The 12929-nt window shown below is 39.1% G+C and overlaps 1 protein-coding gene and 1 non-coding gene across 2 annotated transcripts; both read right to left on the reverse strand.

The window, feature by feature from the left end:
• Positions 1-311: 311 nt before the first annotated feature.
• On the reverse strand, positions 312-419 carry LOC148553703 (small nucleolar RNA R71). Its single transcript, XR_015893768.1, has one exon. It is a non-coding gene; the product is annotated as a small nucleolar RNA R71 (small nucleolar RNA).
• Positions 420-10381: 9962 nt separating this feature from the next.
• LOC107608324 (uncharacterized) lies at positions 10382-12522 on the reverse strand. The gene is made up of 5 exons (XM_088492878.1): positions 12446-12522; positions 12125-12254; position 11509; positions 11068-11211; positions 10382-10548 (listed from the first exon to the last, which is right to left on the reverse strand). The coding sequence occupies exons 1-5, from the start codon at positions 12520-12522 to the stop codon at positions 10382-10384; spliced, it is 519 nt and encodes a 172-aa protein (XP_088349004.1).
• Between the last annotated feature and the right edge of the window lie 407 nt (positions 12523-12929).

A 12929-nucleotide genomic window follows, 5' to 3' on the forward strand; every position in this document is an offset into this window, starting at 1 on the left:
CAATCCGTGCCATTGGAGCAAACAACTTTGAGCTTAAACCTCAATTAGTTTCTCTAATGCAACAGAATTACAAGTTTCATGGACTTCCATTGGAAGATCCTCATCAGTTCTTAGCTGAATTCTTGCAAATCTATGACACTGTCAAGACCAATGGGGTTGATCCCGAGGTCTACAAGCTTATGCTCTTTCCCTTTGCTGTAAGAGACAGAGCTAGAACATGGTTGGATTCACAACCTAAAGAAAGCCTGAACTCTTGGGAAAAGCTAGTCAATGCTTTCTTGGCAAAGTTCTTTCCACCTCAAAAATTGAGCAAGCTTAGAGTGGAAGTCCAAACCTTCAGACAAAAGGAAGGTGAATCCCTCTATGAAGCTTGGGAAAGATACAAGCAATTGATCAGAAGGTGTCCTTCTGACATGCTTTCAGAATAGAGCATCATAGGTATCTTCTATGAAGGTCTGTCTGAACTGTCCAAGATGTCATTGGACAGCTCTGCTGGAGGATCTCTTCATCTGAAGAAGACGCCTGTAGAAGCTCAGGAACTCATTGAAATGGTTGAAAATAACCAATTCATGTACACCTCTGAGAGGAATCCTGTGAACAATGGATGCCTCAGAAGATGGGAGTTCTTAAAATTAATACTCTGAATGCTATATTGGCTCAGAACAAAATATTGACTCAGCAAGTCAATAGGATTTCTCAGAGTCTGTCTGGAATGCAAGTAGCAACAGTTAGTACCAAAGAAGCTTCATCTGAAGAAGAAGCTTATGATCCTGAGAACCCAGCAACAGAAGAGGTGAATTACATGGGAGAATCCTATGGAAACACCTATAATCCTTCATGGAGAAATCATCCAAACCTCTCATGGAAGGATCAACAGAGGTCTCAACAAGGCTTCAACAACAATAATGGTGGAAGAAATAGGTTTGGCAATGGCAAACCTTTCCATCATCTTCTCAACAACAAACAGAGAATTCCAAGCGAACCACTCTAAATTAGCAACTGTAGTCTCTGATTTAATTAAAACCACTCAAAGTTTCATGACTGAAACAAGGTCCTCCATTAGAAATTTGGAGGCACAAGTGGGTTAGCTGAGTAAGAAAGTTACTGAACTCCCTCCTAGTACTCTTCCAAGCAATACAGAAGAGAATCTAAAAGGAGAGTGCAAGGCCATCAACATAACCCACACGGCCAAACCTGGAGAGGAGGAAGAGGCAATGATCTCCACTGAGGAAGGCCACAATGGACGTCTACTGGCCTCCAAGGAGTTCCCTAATGAGGAACCATAAGAATCTAAGGCTCACACTGAGACCATAGAGATTCTATTGAATTTACTTTTGCCATTCATGAGCTCTGATGAGTATTCTTCCTCTGTGGAGGATGAAGATGTTACTGAAGAACAAGTTGCTAAGTACCTTGGAGCAATCATGAAGCTAAATGCCAAGCTATTTGGTAATGAAACTTGGGAGTATGAACCCCCATTACTAACCAAAGAACTGGATGACTTGACTAGGCAGAAATTACCTCTGAAGAGACAAGATCCTGGAAAGTTCTCAATACATTGTACCATAGGCACCATGACCTTTGAGAAGGCTCTGTGTGACCTAGGTCAAGCATAAACCTCATGCCTCTCTCTGTAATAGAGAAGCTAGGGATCCTTGAGGTACAAGCTGCAAGAATCTCACTAGAGATGGCAGACAATTCAAGGAAATAGGCTTATGGACTTGTAGAGGATGTCTTGGTAAAGGTTGAAGACCACTACATCCCTGCTGATTTCATAATCCTATATACTGGGAAGTGTATGGATGAATCCATCATCCTTGGCAGACCCTTCCTAGCCACAGCAAAAGCTGTGATTGATGTTGACAGAGAAGAATTGGTCCTTCAAGTGAATGAGGAGTCCCTTGTATTTAAAGCTCAAGGATCTCCCTCTGTAACCATGGAGAAGAAGCATGAAAAGTTTCTCTCAATATAGAGTCAAACAAAACCCCCACATTCAAACTCTAAGTTTGGTGTTGGGAGGCCACAACCAAACACTATGTTTGGTGTTAAGAGGCCATCATCATGCTCTGAGTATCTATGAGGCTCCATGAGAGACCACTATCAAGCTACTAACATTAAAGAAGCGCTTGTTGGGAGGCAACCCAATTTTACTTATCTATGTTAAATTTCTATTTCCCATTGTTATTTTATGTTTTCTGTAGGTTGATGATCATGTGAAGTCACAAAAATAATTGAAAAAGCAAAAACAAACTAAAAAACAAAATGAAAAATAGCACACCTTGGAGGAGAAACCTACTGGCGTTTAAATGCCAGTAAGGGCAGCAGAATGGGCGTTAAACGCCCAGTCTGGCACCATTCTGGGCGTTTAACGCCAGAAATGGGCACCAGACTGGCGTTTAACCCCAAGATTGGCAGTAAAGGGCATTTTGCAGGCCTAATTGGTGCAGAGATGAGAAATCCTTGACATCTCAAGATCTGTGGACCCCACAAGATCCCCACCAACCTCAACTCACTCTCTCTCTCTTCTTCACACCTTTTCATAATACTCTTTCCCAAATACCCTTCACCAATCACCTCAATACCTCTTCCCCAAAAACCCTTCACCTATCAAATCCTACCCTCAACCCTTCACCAATCCACATCCATCCATCATAAACCCCACCTACCTCACCATTCAAATTCAAACCACTTTCCCTCCCAAACCCACCCATACATGGCCGAACCTTACCCTCTCCCTACTACTATATAAACACATCTTCACCCCTTCATTTTCACATATCTTAAACACTACTTCTCCCCCTTGGCCAAAATACTAACCCCCTCCATCTCTTCTATTTCTTCTTCCTCTACTCTCTTCCTTCTTCTTTTGCTCAAGGACGAGCAAACCTTCTAAGTTTGGTGTGGTAAAAGCGTTGCTTTTTGTTTTTCCATAACCATTTATGACACCTAAGGCCAGAGAAACCTCTAGAAAGAGGAAAGGGAAGGCAAAAGCTTCCATCTCCGAGTCATGGGAGATGGAGAGATTCATCTCAAGGGTGCATCAAGACCACTTCTATGAAGTTGTGGCCAAGAAAAAGGTAATCCCCGAGGTCCCTTTCAAGCTCAAAAAGGGTGAATACCCGGAGATCCGACATGAGATTCGAAGAAGAGGTTGGGAAGTTCTCACCAACCCCATTCAATAAGTCGGAATCTTAATGGTTCAAGAGTTCTATGCCAATGCATGGATCACCAAGAACCATGATCAAAGTGTGAACCCGGACCCAAAGAATTGGCTTACAATGGTTCGGGGGAAATACTTAGATTTCAGTCTGGAAAATGTAAGGTTGGCATTCAACTTGCCCATGATGCAAGGAGATGCATGCTCCTACACTAGAAGGGTCAACTTTGATCAAAGGTTGGACCAAGTCCTCATAGACATTTGTGAAGAGGGCGCTCAATGGAAGAAAGATTCAAGAGGGAAGCCGGTTCAACTAAGAAGGCATGACCTCAAGCCTGTGGCTAGAGGATGGTTGGAGTTCATCCAACGCTCAATCATTCCCACTAGCAACCGGTCTGAAGTTACTATAGATCGGGCTATCATGATCCATAGCATCATGATTGGAGATGAAGTAGAAGTTCATGAGGTTATATCCCTAGAACCCTACAAGGTGGCAGACAAATCCTCTACTTTGTCAAGGTTAGACTTCCCTCATCTCATTTGTCACCTTTGCAATTCAGCTGGAATTGACATAGAGGAAGACATCCTCATTGATGAGGACAAGCCCATCACTAAGAAAAGGATGGAGCAAACAAGAGATCCCACTCATGGACAAGAGCATGAGGAAATTCCTCATCATAAAATCCCTGAGATGCCTCAAGGTATGCATTTTCCTCCACAAAACTATTGAGAGCAAATTAACACCTCCCTAGGAGAATTGAGTTCCAATATGGGACGACTAAGGGTGGAGCACCAAGAGCATTCTATCCTCCTCCATGAAATTAGAAAAGACCAAAGAATCATGAGGGAGGAGCAATAAAGGCAAGGAAGAGACATTGAGGAGCTCAAGCACTCCATAAGATCTTAAAGAGGAAAAACAAGCTGAAATCACTAAGGTGGACCCGTTCTTTAATTTCCTTGTTCTTTATTTTCTGTTTTTCGAATTTTTATGCTTTATGTTTATTTATGTTTGTGTCTTATTACATGATCACTAGTGTCTAAGTGTCTATGCCTTAAAGCTATGAACGTCCTATGAATCCATCACTTTTCTTAAATGAAAAATGTTTTTAATTGAAAAAGAAAAAGAAGTACATGAATTTCGAATTTTAAAACAGATTAATTATTTTGATGTGGTGGTAATACTTTTTGTTTTTCTGAATGAATACTTGAACAATGCATATTTTTGAATTTGTTGTTCATGAATGTTAAAATTGTTGGCTCTTGAAAAAATGATGGAAAAGGAGAAATGTTATTTGATAATCTAAAAAATCGTAAAATTGATTCTTGAAGCAAGAAAAAGCAGTGAAAACCTTGCAAAAAAAAATATGCAAAAAAAATGGCGAAAAAAAAGAGAGAAAAAAAAAGAGAAAGAAAAAGCAAGCAGAAAAAGCCAATAGCCCTTTAAACCAAAAGGCAAGGGTAAAATAAAAAGGATCCAAGGCTTTGAGCATCAGTGGATAGGAGGGCCCACAGGAATAAAATCCTAGCCTAAGCAGCTAAACCAAGCTATCCCTAACCATGTGCTTGTGGCGTGAAGGTGTCAAGTGAAAACTTGAGACTGAGCAGTTAAAGTCGTGGTCCAAAGAAAAAAGAGTGTGCTTAAGAGCTCTGGACACCTCTAATTGGGGACTCTAGCAAAGCTGAGTCACAATCTGAAAAGGTTTACCCAGTTATGTGTCTGTGGCATTTGTGTATCCGGTAGTAATACTGGAAAACAAAATGCTTAGGGTTACGGCCAAGACTCATAAAGTAGCTGTGTTCAAGAATCAACATACTGAACTAGGAGAATCAATAACACTATCTGAATTCTGAGTTCCTATAGATGCCAATCATTCTGAACTTCAAGGGATAAAGTGAGATGCCAAAACTGTTCGGAAGCAAAAAGCTAAAAGCCCCGCTCATCTAATTAAGACTGATCTTCATAGATGTTTTTGGAATTCATAGTATATTCTCTTCTTTTTATCCTATTTGATTTTTAGTTGCTTGGGGACTAGCAACAATTTAAGTTTGGTGTTGTGATGAGCAGATAATTTATACGCTTTATGGCATTATTTTTAGTATGTTTTTAGTATATTTTAGTTAGTTTTTATTATATTTTTATTAGTTTTTAAATAAAAATCACATTTCTGGACTTTACTATGAGTTTGTGTGTTTTTCTGTGATTTCAGGTATTTTCTGGCTAAAATTGAGGGACCTGAGCAAAAATCTGATTCAGAGGCTGAAAAAGGACTGCAGATGCTGTTGGATTTTGACCTCCCTGCACTCGAAGTGGATTTTCTGGAGCTACAAAAACCCAATTGGCACGCTCTCAATTGAGTTGGAAATTAGACATCCTGGGCTTTCCAGCAATATATAATAGTTCATACTTTGCACGAGATTTGATGGCCCAAAGTGGCATTCCAAGTCAGCATAGAAATTCTGCCGTCAAAACGCCAGAACTGGCATAAAAGCTGGAGTTAAACGCCCAAACTGGCACAAAAGCTGGCGTTTAACTCCAAGAAAAGCCTCTACACGTGAAAGCTTCAACGCTCAGCCCAAGCACACACCAAGTGGGCCCTGAAGTGGATTCTGCATCATTTACTCATTTGTGTAAACCCCAGGTTACTAGTTTTCTACAAATAGGACCTTTTGCTATTGTATTTTACACACTTTATCATACTTTTGATCTTGGTTCTTCTAGTTCCCTCTCTGGGGCCAAAGCCAATGATCACCATTATCACTTTTGTATTTTCAACGGTGAAGTTTCTACACACCATAGATTAAGGTGTGGAGCTCTGCTGTTCCTCATGAATTAATGCAAAGTACTATTGTTTTTCTATTCAACTCAAGCCTATTTCTGTTCTAAGATATCCATTCATTCTTCAATATGATGAATGTGATCATCCATGACAATCATCACCATTCTCACCTATGAACGCGTGCCTGACAACCACTTCCATTCTACATGCAAACAAGCTTGAATGTGTATCTCTTGGGTTTATAATCTAAGATTAGAACCTTCGTGGTATAGGCTAGAATCAATTGGCGGCCATTCCTGAGATCCGGAAAGTCTAAACCTTGTCTATGGTATTTCGAGTAGGATCAGGGAAGGGATGACTCTGACGAGCTTCAAACTCGCGAGTGTTGGGTGTAGTGACAGACGCAAAAGGATCAATGGATCCTACTCCAACATGATCGAGAACCAACAGCTGATTAGCCGTGCGGTGACAGCACATTTGGAACATTTTCACTGAGAAGACGGGAGGTAGCCATTGACAACGGTGAAACCCAACATACAACTTGCCATGGAAAGGAGTATGAATGATTAGAAGAATGCAATAGGAAAGCAGAGGTTCAGAAGGAACAAAGCATCTTCATACGCTTATCTGAAATTCTCACCAATGAATTACATAAGTATCTCTATCTTTATTTTATGTTTTATTCATATTTTAATTATCAATTCTCCATAACCATTTGAATCCGCCTAACTGAGATTTACAAGATGACCATAGCTTGCTTCAAACCGACAATCTCCGTGGGATCGACCCTTACTCACGTAAGGTTTATTACTTGGACGACCTAGTGCACTTACTGGTTAGTTGTGCGGAGTTGTGACAAAGAGTTGAAATTACAATTATGCGTACCATGATGTTGGTGCCATTGATGATCACAATTTCGTGCACCAATGCACTATGGGCATATAGGACGGTTTACAAGACTCCGTTAGGGATGAGTCCTTTCCAGATTGTCTATGGTAAGGCATGCCACCTTTCGGTGGAAATCGAGCATAAAGCCTATTGGGCGGTAAAGCAGTGCAACATGGATCCAACCAAGGCGGGAGTGGCCAAGAAATTACAGCTAGAGGAGCTCGAGTGTTTGAGGAACGAAGCGTATGAGAATGCCTGGATTTACAAGGAAAAGGCTAAAGCATTTCATGATCATCACATCCGGAAGAAGGATTTTCAAGAAGGTGATGAGGTTTTCCTCTACAATTCGAGGCTTAGATTCATGCCTGGTAAATTCCGTTCTAGATGGGAAGGACCCTTCAAGGTAAAGGAGATAAAGCCCAATGGAGTAGTTGAATTGTTTGATCCTAAAAGTGAAGCAACTTTCAAGGTGAATGGACATAGAGTGAAGAAATACCATGGCTACAAGCTCCCAAAAGAGCTAGAGGTGTTCCTACTAATGGATGGACCTAGAGGAGGAGAAGCTTGAGCGACTGAGCGTCCAACTTAAGGACGTTAAAGAAAAGTGCTTGGTGGGAGGCACCCCACCATGGTAAGATCTTCCTTGTGTATACCTTCTTGCTTTTAGCCTTAGATTCTTGTGAATTTTGTGACTTCTTGATGTTGTTGATTGCTTAGGAATACTAGTTTTATTGTTTTTGTTGGATAACTAGGATATTTTGATAGATTTCATCATCTTGGTATGGATGAATTGTTGAAGTAGAGAGAATGCTATGTTTTGAATAGTGCATGAATTTGTGAAGTGTTCTCTTGACTACTAGCTTATACACTTGCCAAGAATGTGTTAGAATAGCACTCTCCATGTTGTAAAAAAAAAACAGAGAAGAGGAAAAAGGGCATCCGCGCATGAGCGCACTGTACGCGCGCGCGCCGGTGGTGCATTTCTTACTCCTGGGCCAAAAACCCGAGAGTCATGCCCACCTTGTGCCCATTTCGTGCTAGGCACCCACGCGCCAGCGTGCATGCCGCCTGCGCGCCCCTTGCAACTTGGCCATCGACGCACAAGCGCATTGTGCGTGCGCGCACTGATGGTGTAATATGAACTCTCTGGTACAAAAGCCAGAGAGTTGTGCCATACTTCTGCCTAGTCTGTGCCCACACCGACGCGTCCGCGCAGTTCACGCGTCCTCGCCGGTAACCAACCCCATCAGGCACGCATCCGTGCACTATGAGCGTCCGCGCGCCTGTGCTGCATGACAACTCTGGTACAAGAAAACCAAGAGTTAGGCCTACTTTGTGCTAATTCTGTGCCAGAAACCCAACTATATTCACGCGTATGCGCCAATGACGCGTACACGTCCCTCGCTCACCTTCACCGATGCACTAGCGCACCGTGCGCGCACGCGTCGGTTGCGCGAACCAGTTTTAAAGCTGGCGCGCCCTGTTCTGTCCCTCTCCCACCCTCTTTCCTATTTCCTTCTTCTTCCTTCCTCATCACCTCTCTTCTTTTCTTTCTCTTCTACAATCTACCACCACCGTCTCCGGCCACTCACCGGCGACCGCCACCACTTCTGGTGGCCCTACATCTCTTCTCTTTCTTCCTTTCTCATTTTCAGAACAAGAAAACTCTACCTTGTTCTTTTACACTTCTCAAGGTTCTACTGCTTCTACATCACTTCTTTTACTTTCTTTGCATATCCTCCTTTTCTAGTTAGATGTTTCTTGTTAATTCACTTATTTTCTCTTTTAGTTGCATGCTTATACTACTTACTTTTTGTCTATTTACCTCTTCCTTCTTCTTGGTTTTCCATGGATGTTGAATTCACTACAAGAAAACCAGAAAAAGTTGAAAAAAGCGTAGCGATAGCTTTTCGCCACGCTTTTTGAGCTACCGGCACGCTTTTGAAAGGGTCACAACTGCTAGCGTGCCGGTTGCTCTATCGCCACGCTTTTGGTGACCTATGGCCACGCTTTTCTGTTGCCACGCTTTTATCTATTGCCACACTTTTAAGCGTGGTATATGTGAAAGATATCGGTACGCTTTTAAAGCGTCCCAATAGCTGGAGATATGGCTACGCTTTTAAAGCGTGCCAATAGTGAGGGATATCGCTACACTTTTAAAGCGTGCCAGTAGCAAAAGATATGGCTACGCTTTTAAAGCGTGCCAGTAACAAGAGATATGGCTACGCTTTTAAAGTGTAGCTGTTGATAACTATTGTACTATATGACTACGTTTTTAAAGCGTAGCTATAACTTTGTTCAGGTTCTATTGTTCTTTTTCTAATTTTTGTAATAGAATCTTGTAAAATTCATAGATAATTGTAAAATTTATAGAATGACCATTAATTTTAAATCAACTAATCCAATCTTTATAAATTTGTCACCAAATATAGTGTGATTGATCACATGACATGCTCTAACAAAATACCAAAAATCAAAATCATTACAACAACTATTACATTATCTACTTGCTTTACATATTATTACATAAGAGAAAAAATTTTAGAATCAATAGGAAGTTACAAAAGAGACCACTAGTTTTTACTGAAACAAAAAAACACTACTAGTACCCAAGCTAATGAAGATTCTAAGCAAGCTACCATCCTAGAATTACATATTACTAATCCAGGAGCCATCATTTCAATCCACCTGGATCATATACCAAACGCAATGCCATGCAGCTCTTGAGAAAATATGAGCCATCATTTTAATCCACCTGAAGAAAATAGATAATCTTCCGTCAAGTCTAGGAAAGTAAAGAGAAAGCCAATTGAATTGCTTATTACCAAAACTTTACCTGGTACAAGAAGGAGCAGTGCTGCTCAAATCACAACCTCCAATTTTGTATGTCCTCCTTGCAAGCATAACAACCAAAAGTATGTAAGAACATGATTGTGAGTATATGCCTCTTCAAAAGCTTTTCGTTAAGCTATGCTTTTCTTTTATTTAATTTTCTCTATTTACAACATTGATTCAGTTGTAAACTGCACATAAAAAATAAAAAAAAAATAAAAAAAGAAGTGAAATAAAGTAAGAAAATTAAAAAGAACCTCCGAGTAATTATTTATCAAACAACTAATATACTATTGGATATATGACTCCACAGTCTGCAGTTTACCATTACCAATAATGTCAAACAAATAAATAATGCACACCTATATCAACTAGGGCACAAACTTGGAATGTGTGTTTAACCTGAAAGCAGCAAATTGTTCGTAGCTCCCACCCCCACCAGATAAACTCCTTTTTAATCATCAATCAAAAGCATGGATATGAACACTAGAATAGTTATGTATAACTTATTTCAATTAACTCTAGAATTCGTTCATATCTTCTCACTTACTACACTCAAGAGTAGTTCTCTCTCCACAAATCATATCTTAGGGAGAATAATACACAAATGTATGAAGCTGCCAACACTTATTTTAATTTTAAATTCAAGAAAATGAAAGACATGTACTTACAGTGAGAACTGGACCAATTGTCAAGTCCTCTAGCTTTTTTCTCTCAGTAAGACCTTTCAATTTGGATACCAAGGAAGTCGAAGCCCAATTCTAAGCATAGTAAGTAACTGAAAAATCTCCAGAGCTGGTTGTGAAATCTCCACAGCAAGACCTTTCAGAAAGTTAAGGATCAAGTGCTGGTTGTGAAATCTCCAGCCCTTCATTTTTAATGATAGATATATAACTGAAAAATCATTTGAGAATCATTAAGATTTTGTAACATTATAGGAGTGCCCATTTTAAAAAAAATAAAACAGAAGTAATCTCCACCAATTTTGTTTTTAATTAAACAATCTAAGAGCATCAAACTATATTTTTTCTAATTTTCAGAAATCAGAGATGGTATTCAACATTCTTATCTCGGTGGAACTCTTAAACTCCAAGGTCCTCATCCCAAAGGAAAATGTCCTCATCCTAAAACAAAAATCTGGGTGTAAGGAAACATAATACACATCTAAGACAATAAATAACAATTCCTAAAATAGAATCCACAAATTAGGTGGCTAAATTTTCTAAACTGCATTCACTAGGCCTTGTGAACCTTTTCCACATATGCCTGCAACCAAAAGCACAGGAATTGTAAGACAATCTAGAAAGGCTAATTGTAAGCAATTACTCATTTTTCATCAATTCTGGGACAACCCAACTTTGACAAGAGAGAATATCTAAAAGCACAATAGCAGATGTAGATTAAGAAACTAACACAAAGAAAAACACCACGGCTTGAACCATGTCCTCCCAGAAGGTTCCTCCATTTGAGGGAAGAGAAAGAAAAACCCGTGTTCTTGCATAAGAGCACAACACCATTGTTGCTCAGCTTCACCAGCCTCAGAACTCTCGGGAAATCCTGAAATTATATATATATATATATATATATATATATATATATATATATATATATATATATATATATATATATATATATATATGAATGCAATGCAAACAGTTTATAAAGGATAATAATAAGAAGTAGAAGAAAAACACAAACGAGGGTATGAACAGCACTGGAGATGGCAGATGAACCCTGAAAATAGAAGACGATAAACTTTGTTAAACATCAACTTTTAAAGGCCCCTGTTTTGAAAGGATAATATAAGATATTGAATTTGCTAATGTTAGTATATGATTGATAACAGTGTTACACCCTTTTATATTATTAGTGTACCAAAATCCAAAAAGCAAAAGTAAATATCTCCTAAAAAATATCAGGTTAGGAATTTGATAATCTATGGACAAGTAAAACCTCATCTTAACTATATTAAACCATAATGCACTTTGATAAAGCATAAAAGCTATTCAGGCCTCTTTGTTAGCCATTGTTGTCCTTTTTATGACATGATTAAGGGTTTTTGGTACTATATGTCAAAATCCATCATTTCCATGTATTAACTTTATGGCTTGCTTTTTAGTATTGATAGCAAATGGCTTAACTAATTGAACATAAAACACAAACAAATGGATTCCAACTTATTCAATTTACACTGGGACGGTGGATTTCAACACTAAAACACTGGAAAGTTTTAGCAAGAGGCTGTTGAGAAATTATTTTTTGTCCTGCCTTGTTTTTATCTGACTAATGATTTTCATGCCTTCAAACACGGAATGGAGAACTATATTTGCAATGGCCAAAAAGAAATTGAAAAGAAAACCGTGCTCCCTAGAACACAATTGTGTCTTCAATGTGCATGTCTTATTATTATCTACCTGAATGTGTAGATTCACAAAATTACGAGTAATTCATTAATGAAAAAAATACATACTGAAAACTTTGACAAAGTAGCTTGAGCAGCCACGTCTGCAGCTTTGTTCTGATCTCCAAGAAATTGGGAGGAAGAAAGAGATATTGCATTTGAGAACTTCTTTCTTGCTTTGTCAGATTCTTGAATCTGATAAAGGACAGGCACCAAAACAGAATATGAATCAACATGACATAAATCCATCAAAGAAGAAGCTTAAATACATATTTTACAGATGAAGCTATAGTTAAAGAAGTCAGCTGAGACAATAGTTAAATAAAGTCAACACATATTTGGATATATAACAATGCGATTTGCAGATTGGATCTTAATTAATTACCTGTAATTGCGTTAACAATAAGGCCTGAGAGAATGAAAAGAGTGCCTGCAGGAAGAATAAAAACTGCTGCTAGGAACGCCATGTCCTTTTTTTTTTCTCAACCTGCCTCCAAATGCAATACACATTTAAACGACCTCTATTCCCTCAAGTCACATACCACTCGCTACACTAATTTCATAATAGGGTAGTCAACCAAAACCAACATACATAGCACGAAATGTTGCTTTAATTTCATAACAGGGCAATCAACCAAAACCAAAACCAAACACCTTGCATTCGACTCAACATCTTATTCAATGTGACTTTCTTCTAGGTCTGTTTTACTTCAACATTTTATTTAACATTATTTTTTAACTAATAGAACTGATAGTGAATACATTACCAGCAGGGACGAAGGCGGAGGGACGAAGGCAGAGGGACGAAGGGATTAAACATTATTGACAAAGGAACAAATAGTATTAAGAGTAAGAGAAAAAAATTTACATAAAT

This window comes from Arachis ipaensis, chromosome B7, assembly GCF_059453495.1.
Source record: "Arachis ipaensis isolate K30076 ecotype BB chromosome B7, ASM5945349v1, whole genome shotgun sequence".
Taxonomy (NCBI): Eukaryota; Viridiplantae; Streptophyta; class Magnoliopsida; order Fabales; family Fabaceae; genus Arachis; species Arachis ipaensis.